The sequence below is a fragment of the Poromitra crassiceps genome (genome assembly GCF_964638095.1).
Source record: "Poromitra crassiceps genome assembly, chromosome: 9".
NCBI lineage: Eukaryota > Metazoa > Chordata > Actinopteri > Beryciformes > Melamphaidae > Poromitra > Poromitra crassiceps.
Window position 1 is genome coordinate 41,202,003 of NC_139630.1, and position 21,433 is coordinate 41,223,435.

General features: G+C 43.3%; 1 protein-coding gene across 1 annotated transcript in view; it reads right to left on the minus strand.

Moving 5' to 3' along the window:
• The window catches only part of ryr3 (ryanodine receptor 3), a gene marked incomplete at its 5' end in the record, with an annotated part of 215,243 nt that extends 193,810 nt beyond the window's left edge, over positions 1–21,433 (minus strand). The window contains one exon of the mRNA XM_083643307.1: positions 21,386–21,433. Coding sequence (XP_083499433.1) covers positions 21,386–21,433 — 48 coding nt within the window. The remainder of the gene's footprint in view (positions 1–21,385) is intronic.

The window sequence follows — 21,433 nt, forward strand, 5'->3', positions numbered from 1 at the left end:
GCCCCCGCACCCCCCTAGGGGGTCTGCGGTCCCCCACCACAAATACTCAAAATCCTGTGGGAAACACTGCAGTGTAGATGTGTTTTTAGTGAAGCTTAACTAAGAACATAAGAGTGCAAAGAGGATACCGTGTAGATGTATGAGAACCACAATCTGATTAGGGCAGATGTCGGTGCCTAATCAAAGCACAGCTCCTCAAACTGACATTCATTGCCTAGTAGGGCTGGGCAATTAACAGAAAATGAATCAACATTTCGAATCTCTAACCCACTTAATCTCGCTCATGTCAATGAATTTAATTCATTCATTAATTCAAAAAATTAATGTTAATTCGGTTAATACTTTTCCCCAATGTGTGCGTTCATGAAGGGTCCCCTTAAAAAGAGTACTATATCGTGTTCAGTCACGTGCCTCTGCCCCGTCCAACTAACGTAGAACTAAGGGCAGTGTTTAAAAAGCATATAAAATCATCGTTCATTAATCGTAATCGAGCTAAAAGTTGGAAATAATGGTGATAGTGATAATGATGATAGTGATTTCAAGTCATATCGCCCAGCCCTGATAATTGTATTATATTATATTATATTATATAATATGATCCAAGTGGACAGTTACTAGTAGTTGTGTAAAATATGTATATATTGTTTTTTAAGTATGTATATACTGTATTATATATTTTTTGTATGTATATACTATATCTATATTTGTTTCACCTACCTTTGTGTGTTTTTGATATAAGTATGTTATGTTACTGTCATTGGTGTTGTCACTAGTCGTGTTTCCATTACCATCAGAAATGCGCAAAATCTAAATATCGCAATAGAAAGTGGGTAATGGAAACACGTAAATTTCGAAAAACCTCCCAAATATCGCAAAAAGTTTTTGCACTCTCATGAGGTGGTTTTTCAGACGTGTCGATATAGCAGTTTATCGCAAAAGTGTAATGGAAACACACTTTTCCGCATTTGCACGTCATGTGACCCATTCTCCTTTGGAAAAGGACCGGAAAATGAGGGAGAAAGGGTTTGATAAGCCGTGGCAAAACCTCCGCAGCAACCTAGCAGAAAGACGAGTGTTGTGCAAAAGCGGAGCTGGGGAAAAAAGATCATGTTTAATGACAGAAATCGGTCCATGGTGACAGGCTGCCTGTCTGTGTGCGCGCAGTTGTAGGCTACCTTTTTTCCTCTGCCTCTCGCGCTCACTGCATTCACCGCAGCCAGCAACATGTTCTTTTGAATTGATAATCAGGCTCGTTTATATGCGTTGTAACTTCATGTTGTGATTTGCATTGACCATTGGTTAGATTTGAGCATGCAGGGGACGGGATTTGGGGCAGATCCCCGTGCGTAATCACTGTGGCAGCTGCTGCAACGGGGAATTGCGTTCAGGTGTGTGCGCCGTCACTCAAACTAAACTTCAATGGAAACGCCTACAAGTCGCAATTGTACATTGTCGAAGTTGTAGAAATATCGCAATTATTTTGCGAAAAACTGTAATGGAAACACAGCTACTGTCATTGCTGTAACGCAAGAATTTCCCTCTGGGATAAGTAACTTACTCTATCACTCTATCTATCACTCTCTATATCTATCCATCCATCTATCTATCTATCTAGTGCCTAGGGTTAGGGTTAAGCATTTGTCAGTGTTGGGTCTCCACTTGACAACAATACTTGTGTTTTAATTAACCTGGGTCCCAGGATGAAAGATCAAAACTACAATAACCCCAGCTCAAGATAATCCAAAACACAACATGACCCGCTACAATGTCCCGGACATGTTGGATCTTCAGGGGAAAAGTGAAGGGTTTTAGAAAGGGGATTTCGCTTAACTGCATAAATAAGGTATGTGGTTTATGGGAGTGGTAATTTGTGTTCAGCAGGATAATCTTCACCAACGTGAATCACTTTAATGACTTTTGAAGCATTTTCTAAAAATCGCGTTGAAAGAAACCCCACGCATTTATGTTTCAAAAGTCATAAAAGTGTCATAAAGCTTTTGTTATCCACATACCTTATTTTATGCATTTAAGTGAAAAGCCTATTCTAATTCACTTTTCCCCTGAAGATCCAACATGCTACTTCTGGACACATTCCTGCGGTGCTCTATAACCCCAGCTCAAAATCATCCAAACTACAACATGGCCCGCTTGTCAGCAGCACAGGACAAAAATGTTAGCAAACTGTAGTCCAAAGGCTTCAGGCATCGCATTGTCTCTCTACCATGAGCGCTTGATATAAATAATAAAGTTATCAATAGCAATGTTCCAGCCCCAGGAAGAAAGGGAGTGTGAAAAATAAACAGATTAGGCAGAGGAGAGAGTGACAAACTGCAATGACATGGAAAAACACAGAATTCTAAGTAGGACAGGATGAAAACAGAGGACGTAAACAACAGGCAGAGACAGAGTAGTGAGAAGGTTTTGGGCAGGGTGGAGTTTTAGCTCTACAAACATTTCTAGGAGAAAGCTGTAGAGTACCACAGCTGCAGGGATGATGTATTTTTTGTAGGCTTACCCAGAAGTCCCTGTTCTTAGGTGCGGAAGGCAAATATGACATGGACATTTCTGTTGAATGCATCAAATAAGTCTGTGGTGAACAAAAGTTTATGTAACAGCAAAGTTTGTGTTCAGCAAGATAATCTCCACAAATGAAGACCAAGACCAATTTTATGACTTTTGAAGAGTTTTCTGAAAATTATGTTAAAAATAAATGAATTTACGCATCGAAAATCATAAAATTGGTCCTCATTTGTTAAGATTGTCTTGCTGAACACAAACTTCGCTGTTTCATAAACTTTTGTTAACCACAGACCTTATTTCATGCATTTAACCAAAATTCCCATAGAAAACTCCCATTGACTTTTACACGTAAGTGTTAACATCCAGGCCTTCCGGACTCATTCCTGCGGTACTATAATCTGATGGATATCTGATAAACCTCAATAGGCCGAGCCAAAGAACAAGTCATGTTAGATTTAAGCAGAGAGAAAAAGGAAAGGAGATAAGGAGAGCTAATACAGTATTATGTAGTATAACGCTCTTGCTAATGGCATGGACACACTACCCAAAGGTTGTCAGTCGTCTGCTGTTCTTTTCACACTACACAACTGTCTGTCTTGTAATCAGGAGTCTTTGTTGTCGCGGTTTTCACACTTGAAATGGACGCATTTATATGAGTATAATTGGGCTTTAAGAGAATAACATTCAATTCACTTCTAGAAGTCAGTCACCTGTTAATCCGGCAGTCTTCAGTTAAAACACAGTGCAACCATTCAAACTGTGCCTAAATACAGTATGTGCTGCTTATTTACCTGCTGCTTAAGTGTATTAGTGTATGGCGACATGTAGAGTGCATCCTGAGTCCTAACACGCTTTCCTCATGTTTTATGGTGGGGATGTTAACTGGAGTTTGGTTATCTGAGGGTTTGATTATCCAGACAGTGGAAGATTTGCTTAATCCATTCCCACTACACTAAATTGTATTTACCTTTTATTCATACATCAACTTTTCCACCTCCCGCAAGCGTAAAAACTTTTTTGCATTATTTTGATTCATCCCCCGCCCCCCATTTTGCAACATTTCCACTAAGGTTTATAATGTGCAAATCGAAAATGCGCATAAAAACAGGTGGATGGAAACCCACCTACACAGACAGTAAGACAGAGAGATAGACAGAGCGAGAGAGAGAGAGAGAGACTTTTCATATCAAGTCTAAAAACTTTTAAATTAGCCGATAGTATACCGTAGCATCCCAGAGTGCTAAAACAACACTCGATCATCCAATCATCCAGCCAGCCCCGTGTTCAGCAGCAGTAGCAGGACCAGGCTGCCATGTTTTGAGTCATTTCCTACAGAGCCAGCCTGCTTCTGGCACTGACACTTTAATTAGATGTGTTTGTGTTTACATCACCACCAAGCAGCCATCAAGCCCCACAGCACAAACTAGATGTAGATGGAGTCAACAGGAGAGCTGAGTGCTGCCACAGTGGAGACTGTCAGATACAGATTATTCTGCACAGATGATTAATTTACTACATCATTTCTATGACACTTATACACCATATTACAGATGTCATTAAGAATGTGTTTTTCCCGTATGCATATAAGACACATTACACCCTTGAATGAATAATACCTAACAAAACTCCTTGCTGCTTGTAGAAAAATCAAGCATGCAAATTAAGCATTCTTTATGCCAATACAGTATGTCCTCCGTGTTGATTCTCATCTATTATTATTCTCACAAAACAAATATAAATGCCTTCGAATACACCCCAAAGACCTCTAAAACACACAAAAATAGTTATATTCAAAATGCTCTGTCAGTGATCATAGCTGCCACACAGCCTCAGAGAAGAGAACCCTCTCAAGGGGGTACTTTGAAAGAGAAATCTTTATAAAAATAGTTCCATACAAAATTCACAAAGAGTAGAAATAGGTCTACTCTGACCCCAGGAGCAGTGCAGAGATTTGCCATTAATAATGCATTCATGCTATTACTGTCACTCATCTTGTGCTTGCATGTGTGCCTGCTTAGGGGTGTGTGTGTGTGTGTGTGTGTGTGTGTGTGTGTGTGTGTGTGTGTGTGTGTGCACGCGTTGCTGCTGCCAATTCATTTTGTATTGGATCACGTCGCAAGGTATCCCAGCATGCTTTGCAAGGCGATTAGCAGCGGACGGTGGTGACGAGAGGAGGGGCCAGTTTGAAATCGAGCAATTGAAGACGGAAATACAGCAAGAGAGCCAATCAAGCTGCAGCACCAAGTGACCAGCAGGCAACAGCAGGCATCTACACGTGAAAAATGGCGCTGTAGTCTGCACGGGGCGTGAGACACCTTGGGGAGAAGTGAATAATGCACCACACACCTGAGTAAAGAAAAAGAATAAAATAAAATTCAACAGTCAAGTGAGTTTTGTCCCATAATAAATAGCCATGGATCAGTGTCCCCTCCCATAACAAATAGGATTTCCTTGGCTTAGTTTTCATGCATATTGCTTCAGTTTGGAGCAACTGAAGCAAAAGTGTGTGTGTGTGTGTGTGTGTGTGTGTGTGTGTGTGTGTGTGTGTGTGTGTGTGTGTGTGTGTGTGTGTGTGTGTGTAGGGGGGGGGGGGGGGTGTGAGAGAGAGAATAGCAGAGATCGATGGAGACCGAAAGAGAAGTGCAGAGATCAGGTGAAGTAAAGACCAACTTAAGCCCTCTTCTCTTCCTCTAAGCTCTGGGCTCCTGACCCAGCCTAGCCTGGGCACCCAGACGAGATGGTTGGAGATCTCCACCTACTAGTCTCTCCAGGCAGACACTTGGCTCCAACAATTTACAAATGCTCCACCTACATGTCTGTACTTTGGCAGCTCTCAAAGTTGGTAAAAAAATATATATATCAGGTCAAAATAAGGTGGGATATCCGCTCATTTCCCCACTTCTGTGTGTCCTGTGCAGTCGCTTAATATAGCTCCAAATGGAAAACAAACTAGTTGGATCCTAACTAGCAAGCTGCTTAGCGGAAATGGAAATTGGACAAGATATTTTCGATTCATTTTCGTCGTGAACATTTTTGAGAACGTGTCGTGATTGGTCGAATACCATCAAACTTCCTCCCACTTCCTTCCAAGCGTTTTTTGTTTGTTTGTTTTTGTGGAAGATCAGATCTTCCTCTATCCAAATTTTACCGAGCTGAAGTACACACTGTCTGGGGAGGATTTGAAGGTTACTGAAAAGATAGACTGAGATAGACTTGAGAGATTATCCGCCTACCAATCGTATGGGAACTTCTTGTCAAAAATAGTTTTGAACGGCAGCAACAACAGCTGCTAACAAACCTACGCCCATTTGTCACTTTAGCGGAGATTCTGCACGAAGGGCCGCCCTAAAGACTGTGGATTGGTTCTGTGTCGGTCCAAACGGATCATGCAAACTGACGATAATTCAGCCTCTCGTGCCACAGAAGCCTCAGTAGGCTGCGTTCACAGTTATTGTGATAATTCAAGCGATTTTGCTTGGTGGAGGTTTTTTCCCCCTCAAGGCGGGTTGTGCTGAGATTGAACAGCGACAGGTCGAGAGGGGACACAACACGAGATAGATTCAGATTGAACAGCGACAGGTCGAGAGGGGACACAACACGAGATAGATTCAGATTGAACAGCGACAGGTCGAGAGGGGACACAACACGAGATAGATTCAGTGAGCATTTGAGTCTTTCGCAATGGATCAATAGCGGTCTGTGACAAGGTAAACCTCCCTACAAGGGAAGGAAATAGTTTCCAGATCCATCATGCGACGAGATGTCATCTCGACACCGCAGCGGTCGGATGCACATGGCAAATAGATTAGAAAATGTTGTTTCTGGGATGTTGGGAGGGCTTACAGTAAAACAAAATGCCAGCAAATTACCAGCAAATTGACAAATCACATTATGTTTTCCTTAAGTGAAACACCCTCGCATCTATTTGCCTCGTCACAATGAATTGAGATGTGATTGGCGCTTAGAAAACATGCTAACTGGCTCTCAGGAAGAGAAGCGTTATGGTTTTAGAGCGGAGAACGAACATTGAATGAAAATGAACTCCAGTCCCTCCCTGACCTTTGAGCGCAAACAAAACTCCAACTCTTTTCCAGCCCTGTGTTGATTAATGACGGTCATTATTGAGGTAGATCGTCCTCTCACACCGCAGCAAACTCCACCCGGCCTTCCAAAACAACACACACACACCCAACACACACACCATTAGGGATGTCACCATACTAGTATTTCTAGCTTCGATACCGATATGCTGCAAAACCTCAATACTCGAGACCATTTTCCATTGAGGGGTTAGGGTTAAGAGGCATAAAAGTACAGTAAATGAAGAGAGGTGGACAGACAGACGCACGCTTCTCGATAATCTAGGCCCAATAAAACTCATTATAAAATGTGCACCGACACCACTAGATTACCCCTGCTCTAGTCATCAGCCTATCACAACACAGCAGATTACCCCTGCTCTATTCATCAGCCTATCACAACACAGCAGATTACCCCTGCTCTAGTCATCATCAGCCTATCGCAACACAGCAGATTGCCCCTGCTCTAGTCATCAGCCTATCAGAACCCTTTTGGCTTGTTGAAGCAACACTGATAGGGAGGGGAACATCTGTAGTAGGTTTGATTTTTCAATAAGAGAAAGCACGTACATTTCTAGTATTGATACTTATCGATACCTGTTGCAAATGAGTATTGTATCCCTTTCAATTTTTTAGTATTGATACTTATCGAAGCAATACTTTTTACAACCCTACACACCACGTCCATTTTCTAATAAAACCCCAGAACTGAAACATCAATACTTATGATGCAAATTCAACTCCGTTCAGATTATTTACTGGTTGTCAAATAGAAAGTTGATGTATGGAACAATGTGAGCAGATAATGTTGAGTAAGTACCTACACTTAGAGGCAATAATTAAAATGAGTTATTGATTATGATAGGGTGAGTGTATCATGCTTGTAAGCTTGTATAATTAAGTCAGTCAATTAAAATTCTTTGGATTTATGAGACGGTGAAAGCTACATTGCAGACCAAAGTCACATTAAGGAGTCCTGTCTCAAAATGAAACATCCAGTACAAAAACAAAAAACAAAACAAAAACACACTTTTTGAAGGATGGTCAGTACCGGCAGCGTTATAGGCAGGTAAACTAAACAGCATTGATAACTATAGACCTATCGCTCTGGCCAGTATCCTTTCCAAAGTATTGGAAAGAATCCTGCTTGTACGTCTTGAAATGTTTGTCTTGACTGCAGATAACCAGTTCGGTTTTAAAAAGAACCATGGCACAGACTTATGCATCTTTGCACTTAAATAAATGATTGCCAGCTACAGTAGCCATAACTCCACTGTCTTCCTTTGCTTTATTGATGCTTCTCGAGCTTTTGAGATGATTAATCATGCCAAACTGTTTCAGAAGCTGCTTGATAGAGGCATTCCTAAGCACATTGTGCGTATACTGGTGTTTTGGTACGCAAATCAGCAAATGCAGGTTAAATGGGGTAATGTGACATCTTCCCATTTTTCAGTTAGCAATGGGGTCCGGCAAGGGGGGGATTTTATCTCCCATTTTATTCAACGTTTACATGGATGATCTATCTAGTGAATTAAATAAGTGCAATACGAGCTGTCTTATGGGTAACTCTATCATCAATCACCTTATGTACGCTGATGACCTGGTCGTTCTGAGTCCATACAGTGGAGGGCTACAGCAACTATTGAAAGTGTGCTCAAATTATGGCAATGAACATGACATAATTTACAATGCAAAAAAGAGTAGTATCATGATAGTGAGAAGCCAGGAGGACAAGAAATTGGCTTTCCCAGCCTTTCACCTATCTGACAGTCATCTTTCTGTATGCCAGGAAATTAAGTACCTTGGCCACATCTTCACAGATAATCTCCATGATGATAGAGATATCTATAGACAGTGCCGCAAACTTTATGCTCAGGCTAATATGTTGCTTCGCAGGTTCAGTATGTGTTCTGGTCCTGTTAAGTGTGCACTTTTTAAAGCTTTCTGCACTCCCATGTACACAGCCTTCTTATGGTGCACATATAAGAAAGGTAGCATGCGGAGGCTTAAGGTGGCCTACAATGATGCCCTGAGGATTCTACTTAAGGTCCCTAGGTGGCATAGTGCCAGTCACTTGTTTGTAATGTGTGGAATCCACACATGTGAGGCTCTCTTAAGGCATTCTATGTATGGATTCACGTCTTGCCTGGATGAGTTCCAGAACAGTATTATTGAGGATATAGTCAATCCTGGGAAGAGCTGTCTTCGGTTCTCGTCCAGGCTGCGTAAACACTGGAGAGTCAGCCTCTATTTATGATCTTATGTTTGTTGTTGTTTCTCTCTTATTTTTTTAACTGTATAATTTGTTGTGTGATGTTGATAATATGTATGTACTCTATGGACCCCCTGTGTGTCTGGAATAAAGTTTGAATTGAATTGAAAATACCCTACAGTAAGTCCTGAGGTCGCAGAATGATGACAGTTTTACAGACTGCATTCTGTATATTTGAGAGATATTGGACTTTATATTGAGTGGATACACAGTATTTTGGGAATTAATTATTTATGCCAAACTCCTGCAGGCATCTTTCCTCATGCTCAGTCCCTCCACCATCATAATTCCTGGCTATTTCATCAGCTTGTCAATACTGCTTTAAGGTTGCAGACACCAAGGTATGACAACGCTGCTTTAAGGTTGCAGACACAATGCCAAGGCACTGTATGACAACGCTGCTTTAAGGTTGCAGACACAATGCCAAGGCACTGTATGACAACGCTGCTTTAAGGTTGCAGACACAATGCCAAGGTATGACAACGCTGCTTTAAGGTTGCAGACACAATGCCAAGGCACTGTATGACAACGCTGCTTTAAGGTTGCAGACACAATGCCAAGGTATGACAACACTGCTTTAAGGTCGCAGACACAATGCCAAGGTATGACAACACTGCTTTAAGGTCGCAGACACAATGCCAAGGTATGACAGCACTGCTTTAAGGTTGCAGACACAATGCCAAGGTATGACAACGCTGCTTTAAGGTTGCAGACGCAATGCCAAGGTATGACAACACTGCTTTAAGGTTGCAGACACAATGCCAAGGTATGACAACACTGCTTTAAGGTCGCAGACACAATGCCAAGGTATGACAGCACTGCTTTAAGGTTGCAGACACAATGCCAAGGTATGACAACGCTGCTTTAAGGTTGCAGACGCAATGCCAAGGTATGACAACACTGCTTTAAGGGGCAGACACAATGCCAAGGTATGACAACACTGCTTTAAGGTTGCAGACACAATCAAGGTATGACAACACTGCTTTAAGGTTGCAGACGCAATGCCAAGGTATGACAACACTGCTTTAAGGTTGCAGACACAATGCCAAGGTATGACAGCACTGCTTTAAGGTTGCAGACACAATGCCAAGTTATGACAATGCTGCTTTAAGGTTGCAGACACAATGCCAAGGTATGACAACACTGCTTTAAGGTTGCAGACGCAATGCCAAGGTATGACAACACTGCTTTAAGGTTGCAGACGCAATGCCAAGGTATGACAACACTGATTTAAGGTTGCAGACACAATGCCAAGGTATGACAACACTGCTTTAAGGTTGCAGACACAATGCCAAGGTATGACAACACTGATTTAAGGTTGCAGACACAATGCCAAGGTATGACAACACTGCTTTAAGGTCGCAGACACACTGCCAAGGTATGACAGTGGTCTGCACAACAAAAGGTGTTGGAGGTGTCAACATGTTCTGCCCGTGGCACGAGCGACCAGAGGGAAATAACTACTTCACCTCTGGCCTCAGCAATATAATGACCACACTCATGGGCACTTTACACGAGGACGGTTTCCTATGGAAACGGGGAATTATTGTATCGTTAGTGCCTCCCGTTAAGACGGCGACGGCGAATTCGCGCTTAGGAAACGACACATTTTAAAACCACCTTCCAGAGTGAAATTCTTGGTGACGCTCCCCGCTGAGCGCTCCATGTAATCACTTTGGAACGGCACATTTCAGAAACTCTGACGTGCCTGCACAGGCGACACACGCGATGCTGTGCGCGAGTTGGCAACCAAATACAACGTCAGTATGAATGAAGTTTGGCAACACTCAGAATTAAGCACACTGCGGCCAACTTCAGTCACATGTTCATAGTGTTACTGTTGCGAGGAGCCGATGGCTGTACCCGGTCGGCATTTAACGTTAGTTACAAAAGCAGTCGACAGTGTTTTCTCACTGCCAGTAGCAGTAGGGTGACAGATCACAGTCAGCGCTCCCGGTCCTCGCTGCTCGTTAAAGATTTCCAATAGGCGTTATTCTGATAAACTGGTCACATATATGTTACATTCTCACCCGACAAATATTAAAACTTTAACAGTTTGGGGGGTTTTTTTAGCTTGAAAAAAGCTTTTTGGCAAGTCTAAATGACTGCGGAAAGTGTACTCTACTTCCGCGTTTAAAGCGAAATTACGTCATGCAGTAATCGTCCTTGTATGGGCAAAGAATAAGGTGATCACACTGCCACCTAGCGACCTGGCATGTACATTACGGCGTTTTATATATTCAACAGCGCTCATGTAAACAGGGAGAAGGTGTGAAGGAAAAGGTGTGAAGGAAACGCTATTGTGTCGTTTCTTTCAGAAACTGTCCTCGTGTAAAGGGCCCCTTAATGTCAATGTGGGTAAACAAGTCAATTTTCAAATTTGCCTTTAAATGTAGACAGTCCTAGAACTCTGCATAAGTGATGAAATTGTCTATGGATCAATTTCTAACACCAAGTCATTTAATCAGCTAACATAACAGTCCAAGTGATCAGTGGGACACACGCACGCACGCACGCACACACACACACACACACACACACACACACACACACACACACACACACACACACACACACACACACACACACTTTAGGCAGCTGAAGATGCTCAAGGCCAATGAGTGCACTATTCTTTTCTTTTTTTACCTTTATTTTATTCAGGGGAGTGTCGCAGAGCAATGCTCTCTTTTTCAGGAGCGCCCTGTTCACATTCACACCTGGAAGCTGACCAGTACAACCACAGTCTGATCTGCTGGCCACTGAGCAGCTCCACTGGAGCGGTTGGGCTTAAGGGCTTTGCTCAAGGGCACCTCAGTGGTGGTAATGAGGGAGGGGCAAGTGCTGCCTTTTCACTTTCCCCACCCAGATTTATCCTGACGGTCCCGGGGATTGAACTGACGAACTTCCGCTCACAAGCTCGCTTCGCTAAGCTTTAGGCCACCACTGCCCACAGTGCATCGAACCCCCTAGCAATGCAAAGTGAAGTTAGTGAGGCGAGGTGGAGGTTGTGTAAGTGAGAGGAAGCGTAGCAGGCGCGCTGTCCTTCAGTCCTGATGCGTGCCAGAGAACACAGCGCGGCTCTGCAGGCACAGTCAATACAGAGGAAATCCATCTCATTCAATTTACATCAAGCTGTGGGAGTTCACCTGAGGCTGGATGACGCAACACAACATCTCTCTCTCTCTCTCTCTCTCTCTCATCCCTGATGCAAGAAGCAAACTTGTCAACTAGTGCAATGTATTTGTTTGTTCTGGAATGGTGGGATCTTGCTTCTATCAATGACTCCCTTAGGGGCGTATTTCAGATCAGAACGCTTTGGAAATCATGTCGAGTTTTGTTTTTCCCTGCCGTCACGTACAGTACAGTTCAGGACACAACGATCACACGGACGGTAGCCAGCTAGTTTCATCTGTTTGTTGTTGCTGATTGTTCACACTGTAAACATGAAAGCCAGATTATTGGCATTTCTGGCAGCAGCGGAGGTTGAAAATCCCCCTGCCAGGAGAAGAGGTAGGTGGAGTGACATTGACGAGCAGCGCGCTTTTCCTCCAAATGTTCAACTTATTTCAGCTTGAGACATCCAGAGCGCTCCGCCCCAAAAACACGCCGCCAAGAGCGCTTAAACGCCAGGTGCGGTCCTTGAAAGAGGAGCGCTCCTGAAAGTTTTTGCAGAAATTGCAGAAAGGCGCTGGCTTCTCAAATACACACGTCCTGTGTGAACAGCCCCTTAAAGGATAATACAGTGTTTGTTTTTTAGTTGGTGCCAATGATGTAGGTTGCCCCTCTCCTTTATATTACTCTGGGTGGTGTCTGCATACAGCCACACACAGTCAGCATAGTGAAGATATCCCCACTTGTTTTTCTAGCTTCAGAAGCCATTTTCCCCGCGTCATTCATTCCTGCACAGTATGGAGAGGAAAACAACTTCCACATAGTGAGATAATCCATCGCAGTAAACAGGAAGTCTTCGTTTGCTTTGGTCAAACTTGAGTGTTTGCATATGAGCTTTACTTGCTGTCAGTCATCTAACTCCTACAGATAGAAATGGAAGTCTACTCCAGGAAAACATGTCACCTTACAAACATGGTCTCACACACCCCCACCCCCACCCCCACCCCCACCCCCACACACACACACACACACACACACACACACACACACACACACACGTTGTTTAGGGCATGTGTTTTTAATATTATTATTACATAAGCCTTTCACTGCAAAATGATTTGTGGGAGTATAAACTAGCCGCAGACAGAAGTAAATGGGATATAAGATTTCGTTTTTTTTATCTCAACAACCGTTCGTCCCATCGACTTCAAATTTGGGGAGTGTGCTGATGGGAACTCCACACAGTGCAGTGCCCAATTTCGTGCAATTCGGCACAGCGCCATCTACTGGCAACATAAAAAGTGGTTTATCTTGAGAACCGCTCGTCCCATCAACTTCAAACTCGGGGAGTGCAGTTAGGGGGAACTCCACACAGTGCAGTGCCGAATTTCGGCATACCGCCACCTACTGGCAACACAAAAAGTGGTTTCTCTTGACAACCGTTCCTCCCATCAAATTCAAACTTGGGGAGTGCGCTTAGAGGGACGCAACGGAGTGCAGGGAGCTAAATTCCATGCAATTCGCCATAGCACCACCTACTGGCAACACAAACAGTGGTTTATCTTGACAAACGTTCATCCGATTGACTTCAAACTTGGGGAGTGCGCTGCTCGGACCCAGATGCACCTAACCGCATCCCCTAATCAAAAAAACTATACCACAATTATTCTAACACAAATGCACAATAAATACTGGCAACACAAAATGTGGTTTATCTTGAGAACCAGGGCCCGAAATTAACTTTTTGACCCACCGGCCAGTGGCGGGTAGATGGAAAAAATCTACCCGCCAAGCATATTTCTTACCGGCCAAAAAAAAACGCATTTTTGTGTCACATATATCCATATCAATTTTTTCAGTACATTTCAAGTAGATAAGTTATTACGTTGAAGAATACACACTTAAAGGCCCATTCCGTCAATTGTCACTGTTACTGACGCCGGTGGCCGTTAGAGTAACTGCAGGCAGCGTGTGAACGAGCTGACGCGCGGGCACCATACTCGCATGCGCACAAGCAGTTGCCTGGCAACAGCAGAGGTGTTGGTTGCTGTGTAACATTAACTCATAAAAGTCACTTGAAAACGGCAACCTGGCCAATTTATCGGTCAGATCAGCCTCGAGATGCCCAGGAAGGATTCTGGATGAATTATCGGACGTTATTGTGGCATGTTTGGCCGTGTTTTGGCTTACATTGGCTGCGGGGAAATGAATAGGATATTCACGTTACCGTGAGCCAGGAACTACCCTGCTTCCCCTGTATGTACGGTACCGTCTAATGCCTGGGGTTGACCAAACTGAACAATCAAACAATGTTTAATAAGCATAACAGTAACGTTAGGCATATTTACGACTGTTACATTCATATCCACACAAGACGGTAACGTTATTAGTGGAGCTCGGTGGTAATTTCTATAAATGTAAATTAATATTAGTTAGCCGCGATTAGCATCAAGCTAACGTTACTATGTGCAGTCCCACTGCAGCTAACTGCAGTCAGAGCCTTCTCCCCCGGTACGTCTTGACCAAACTGAACAGTCAAACAATGTACCGTAAGCATAACAGACAGTAGGCTAACGTTATCTGCATATGTCCGACTGTTAGATTCATTATCAACTAGGGGTGTCACGATACACTCAGTTCACGATACGATACGTATCACGATACTGGGTTCACGATAACGATACGATACGATACGATTTTAACAATATTTTTTTTAAATTGAATAATGACAATATATGACTGGAAAAGTAGTATTTTATTTGAAATGCACAAATACAAAACAACCTGGCTGTTGTGGGAAATTGTTATTACAATAACAACTAGAAAAAACATGAGATTGGAGATAAGGCTTATCTTGAAATAGAATGAGTTACACGTCACTTAGATTTACTTTGAACTAAAAGGTTTCTCAGCAGTATAAATTCTCATTATGCATCTTCAGTTTTTCTTCAAACTCAAACAACAAGACTTTTCTTAATCTATTTTTTATGCATCTTCAGTTTTTCCTGTCAAGTAAACAGTTTTGCCAGAAACTCAATTGAATGGTTTCTCTCCTGTATAACTTCTCATGTGTCTCTTCAGAGACTTGTTCAACTGAACTACTTTCCACACATTGAACTTCAACAAACAAAGACGTTTCTTAGTCTATTTAAAAAAAAAAAAAAAGAAAAAAAAAAAAATTGCGATATGAGATTTCATCTCAACGATACATATCGTGACGTTTTACTATCGCGAAATTTCGTGGGACGATATATTGTGACACCCCTATTATCAACACAAGACAGTAATGTTATTAATGGGGCTGGTGGTAATTTCTATAAATATAGCTAAATCTATTAGTTAGCCACGTATAGCATCAAGCTAACGTTATGGTTATAATAAGCAGACTCACCACCGCAGCTAACTGCAGTCAAACAATAATGTTCCATGACCATAAGCATAACGGTAGTAACGCTAGGGTTGCATTACTTCACACAAGACGGTAATGTTAGCAGAGTTTCTGACCAGGTGGTCAGATACTCGTACTACGGAGTGACAATAAAAATCTTGAATCTTGAAAATCCATTAGCAAGCAGCTAACGTTATCTGGTCAAAACCACATTACAGTAGCTACAGCAAGTTCCCTTCATGAACCGAAAACACAGTCCTGACTCTAGTTTCCCCCCGATGTCGGTCACATTGCTGCTGTCTGGCCAGACGGGCTTCATTAGATAAATATTTATTTATTTATTTAGTGTGGACTTTTTCTGGAGTCTGTGTTGTTGTTTCATTTTGCTAGCAGCTAGCGACGAACGTAACGTTAGCCATTTCCTGTTAGCAGTCTTCTTCGTTTACGCCGGAGCCAGGACAAGAGGCAGGCTCATGAACGCACAGACGTCACATCCTCTAGCTGTGGCGGGAAATGCTAACCCCTTCGAAACTGCGGTATTTCCACTTCTGAACGGCTGGTCGGAGAGAAACGCCCCTGGTCGCCATTTTTAAGTTACGTCAAGGCGCATTCACTCATTGCCAATAAAAAACACTTTGTGCACATTTATTTCTCGCCAGAACCGACGGAATGGGCCTTTAAATAAGAGGCCAGAGTAAAATTTGAAGCAAATTATTTTAATATATTGATTGATGATTGATTAATCAATACATGTCAATATCAAGTCAATCTTATCAAAACATGTCAAGTCAATCTTGAGCTTAAATTGTTGTAAAAAAAAACAACGCAGCTAAAAGTAATAACTGCGACAGTCTCACTGCAGACACGACAGCGCACAACTTGGGCTACGGACCTTTCTCTCCCACTCACACCTGGCACCTGCGTTAGCTCTCCTGCACTCGTTCTCGGCTCCCCTTTGGCTTTATTGGTGGCAAGCATTTTGATTCATCTCCTCATCACATGAGCTTGGCAACAAGCGCGAGCGATTGATTCATTGATTGATTCGCCCGATGTAGGCTGTCAATTTAGCAGAGGTTAAAAGACGCTTTTTACCTCCGCTAAATTGACGACTGCATTCCATTCCAGACTGGATGGACACAGGCCGGCTACACACAGTTTTAATATTACATGACGACTATTTTGGGACCTGCCACGTGGCGGAGAGACGACAAACCTAACTCACCAAAGCTAAAATCTGCCCGCCATTGGCGGGTGGCGGGCTCTAATTTCGGGCCCTGTTGAGAACCATTCATCCGATTGACTTCAAACTTGGGGAGTGTGCTGCTGGGGACTCGACATAGTGCAGTCCTGTATTTCTTGCAATTTGACAGCGCCACCTACTGTCAACACAAAAAGCTGTTTATCTTGACAAACATTCGTCCGATTGACTTCAAACTTGGGGAGTGCGCTGCTCGGACCCAGATGCACCCTTCTACACATAACCTCATCCCCTAATCAAAAAAACTAAACCACAATTATTCTAACACAAACGCACAATAAAAAACTTGACAAAAACACAAATACGTGCATTCCAACACATACAATAAACCCATCATAATAAATACATCACCATAACACTAAACTAAAAGCAGACAATACCAATATATGGTTAACAATAGCATCTCAGTATGACAACACTCACTACCACATTGCATTCAGACGATGTCTCATCACACACATGGTCTATGGATCAGCTTGGGGGAAAACGCGGTCCTGGCGGAGATCTGCACTCCACCGAGTGAACTTTTCTAGTTCTCATTTGAATGCACATTGTTATGAAGATCCAAATATCTATTCTCACTGACCAATTTGAATAATACTACACAATTTAACTGTAACTTGTCCCAATTTCCCCCCGGGGATCATTAAAGTCTTTCTGATTCTGATTCTGATTCTGATTAAAATCCTAACCATTCAACTTCAAATTATCACATTTCGATAAATGACAATATCCAATTAGGCAATGACTCTCTAATGTAATGTAATGACTCAGATCTTCTCTGTTCCTCTCCATGGACGACGAGATGGACCTGTGACGGAGGGAGCCAATCCCACAGTAACAATGCTATTGTCTTGTCTGCTAAACCCTGTGCAGACTCTCCAAAGACAAAACTTTTCTATTCATAAGTTATTCAATGTGTTTCAAATGGTTCCAAGCATACCAGAGATGTAGCACATGTAGATTCATTTGATATTTAGTCAAGTTAACCAACACCACTTGCTGTGTTACACTCAAAGCTCTTGTGTAAATACAGATTAATCGCACTGTAAAATACTTTGTGATATCAAGCTTTATAAATTGCTGTATATTACGTTGTGCTATGGAGCTGTTGATTTCTAAATGCTAGTTTATCCCTATAAAAATGGCGTTAAAGTGCCACTGATCTTGTGCTGCGCCCAGTTGAAGCCCTGACCCTGGTGGTTTTGGTGCCAGGGGGAGCGGAGCTGTATGTGCTCTGGAAGCATCAGCTTTTAAAAGGCTAAATTTAAACCTCTCCGCTCCTCGCCTTGGTATGCAGAAGGCTTCCAGAACAACATAAACTCCAAATAAGCCCAGAGGAGCTACTGGCTCACTGGAGGCCGGGATCATGCCCGGATCACCTGGCTGCTTTTCAAGGTGGTAACGGCCAGCTTCAGCTCACCTGGACAAGGTTACGCTGCTGTCAGGTGAAAACCTTGTATCTCCAAATTGGTAATTTTTCAGGGACAAAAAAAACAGCCCATTAAACTCCCCATTAAAAGTGTTCTCATGATAATACCATAAATAACAAATGAATATTAAAATATATCCACTGCCATGTGCCATACAAGCCAAAGCTGTAAATTTGCTCATTTTCTCAAAGAGAAAAAAAAATAGTTTTTAAAGAACACCACAAGCCGTCTTGAATTCTTTAGCCTTTGTGAGGTTGTTTATATGGAGTTGCAGGACTCATCAACACTTGAACTTGGCTATTGCATCATATGACTTCTCTCAGGTCTTGCTTGACAGAGTCTAAACCTGCAGAAACCACAACAGCCCTGTCACTTCTACTCAAAATTCAATTTCAGTAGAAAAATAATACCACAACCCCAGAAAACAGATACCTGCTCAGTCAGCAATTGCCTGTAACTTTATAGGCTACATTGCCATAAACAATTAGTGTCCAGGCTGTGAAGTTTGCAGTTTTGTAGCTCCTGTAATATCAGTAAGGGTGTGAGAGCGGGGCTATACGTTACAGCAGGGACAGCCCTGCTCACCTTGTGTTACAGCAGGGACAGCCCTGTTCACGTTGTGTTACAGCAGGGACAGCCCTGTTCACGTTGTGTTACAGCAGGGACAGCCCTGTTCACCTTGTGTTACAGCAGGGACAGCCCTGTTCACCTTGTGTTACAGCAGGGACAGCTCTGTTCACCTTGTGTTACAGCAGGGACAGCCATGCTCACCTTGTGTTACAGCAGGGACAGCCCTGTTCACCTTGTGTTACAGCACAGACAGCCCTGCTCACCTTGTGTTACAGCAGGGACAGCCCTGTTCACCTTGTGTTACAGCAGGGACAGCCCTGCTCACCTTGTGTTACAGCAGGGACAGCCCTGTTCACCTTGTCTTACAGCAGGGACAGCCCTGCTCACCTTGTGTTACAGCAGGGACAGCCCTGTTCACCTTGTGTTACAGCAGGGACAGCCCTGTTCACGTTGTGTTACAGCAGGGACAGCCCTGTTCACCTTGTGTTACAGCAGGGACAGCCCTGCTCACCTTGTGTTACAGCAGGGACAGCCCTGTTCACGTTGTGTTACAGCACAGACAGCCCTGTTCACCTTGTGTTACAGCAGGGACAGCCCTGTTCACCTTGTGTTACAGCAGGGACAGCCCTGTTCACGTTGTGTTACAGCACAGACAGCCCTGCTCACCTTGTGTTACAGCAGGGACAGCCCTGTTCACCTTGTGTTACAGCACAGACAGCCCTGCTCACCTTGTGGTAGAGGTGTAACATTGTCCTCCTCCCAGCCTCTTTTCTACTCTCATAGCTGCCAACTTTGCCAATTTGACACTTCAACAACAGAGTGAAACAACGCACTGCATACATCACGTGGCAGACTGACATGGATTCAGTGTCTAGACCTCTGTCACTGGCTGACAGTGGCATCAAATACCAGGGTGGTTTGCATGCCTATTGGCCATTTCTACAAATACTGAATGGATTGGAAAGAAATCTCTACCACAAGTTGTCCTGTAACTAATTTAATTCCAAAGATAGGAATGAGTTACAAACCACCCACTGAAGCCATGCCAGGTTGTACACATGGCGTATAATGTCCAACATGTTGTAATGTCATGTGTTTAAATTACCAGTCTTATTTCACATGGATTATTTGTATAATGTCCAACAGGTTGTAATGGCATGTGTGTCAATTAGCACCCTTATTTTGTGCTGTGAGGGCGCGCTTCTCTCTTCACTCCAGTCTTATAACAAGGCTGTGTGGTCTTCAGGGAAAGTCCCTTCACAAGTTGCTGTCATTATCAGAAGCGGGATGCCATTGTGACAGTGGAATCCAAGAGGCGTGGCTCTGCATATCGCAGGCCTCTTGAATAGTAGGGGCCGTTAACTACAGGGTCCCTGCCTGTCACTGACGTGGCCTGCAGGAGCTTGTAATGTGTATAGATCAACATCTCACACCATGATAGGGAGTTGTATCTCAAAAGATTCAAAAATACATTGGCATCAATAGGAAACTCCATCTTTTCCCCATTCCTAAAGCTGACTTTTCTTAGATATTTATATATAATATTAGATTAAGCTGTGGCCAATAATGTAGCCTACATCAGAGAGACGTGTCCTTCCATGAGCACCATACAGCAAAAACACATAGCAGTCACTCAAGACAGAGACTTTAAATCTCATTCAGACGCCAATGAATTTCAACCAATGGCAGAAGTGGTCTCACCACCACCACCACCACCACCAAAACAATTATGTATATGATGAGCAATCTGGCCCTATCCATCAGTGGTCTCAAAGTGGGGTCCTGGAGGGGCGACCCCAGGAGGAATGTCACTATAATTGAATTAACAGCAGCAACCTCCCATATGGATCCCAGGGGCAAAATCTTATCAAATGGGAGGACCTAATTTGTGTGTGTAGGCTATTTGGGGGTCTGTAACATGAAAATATTGAGATCTCCTGGCCTGCTGTAGCCTATATCAACTGACCTGGGGCTAGACTCTGTGACACTGTCTCACTGGCCATAATGCAACATGTCCTGCGGTAGGCGATATCCGTGCGCGGTCAAGCGGCCGTTACAGATATTCCCACCACAACCTGTCATATCATTTACAAGCGGAACAGCATCGAGCAGAGCCCGAAGACATGCGTCAAACAACTAAAATAGTAATTGCAGAGGGCGGCATGTGTTAGCGCAAACTTACTGAAAGTATTCTCCCTGGGCACGAGGAATCAACCGATCAAAGTAAAATTAGCAGTCTGATTATTAGACTATGTATCCTCGAGGGCAATAATGTGTGAAAATAAACGAGCTCTGAGTGACGGTTTTTACGCACCGCGCCGTCATTTGCCGTGGCAGACTCGTACCAGAAGACGAATCATAAGATGAAGGCTACTTATAAAATGCATTTTATAAGTAGCTGGTGTTAGGTCGTTTTTGCCCTTGCACCTGCAGATAAGACCCTCATTGAGATTCCCCGGCTAGAGTCCTGTCGACAGGTGCGGCTGTGGGGGGGGGCCCGGGGTGCAGCATGCATGCACCCCTGCGACAACTTCCACAATCCATCATCCATGCAGGAGCAAAGCCACAATAAACGCCTCTTTTTTTTTTACATGAACTTGCGCAAAACATCTAACGTTAACTTGGACGTGACTTATTGGCACTGGCAGCTACCCGCATCTGGACAGAAACTGTTATTTAGCTGAAGCCGAGTGCAAACTGTAGCGCTAAGAACACGGCTCACGGCGTCCAAGCCCAACCAAATGTTTTACTCACAGTTCTTAAGAATTGGATCTCATCTTCCCCTTCTCCGCCCTCAGCCAT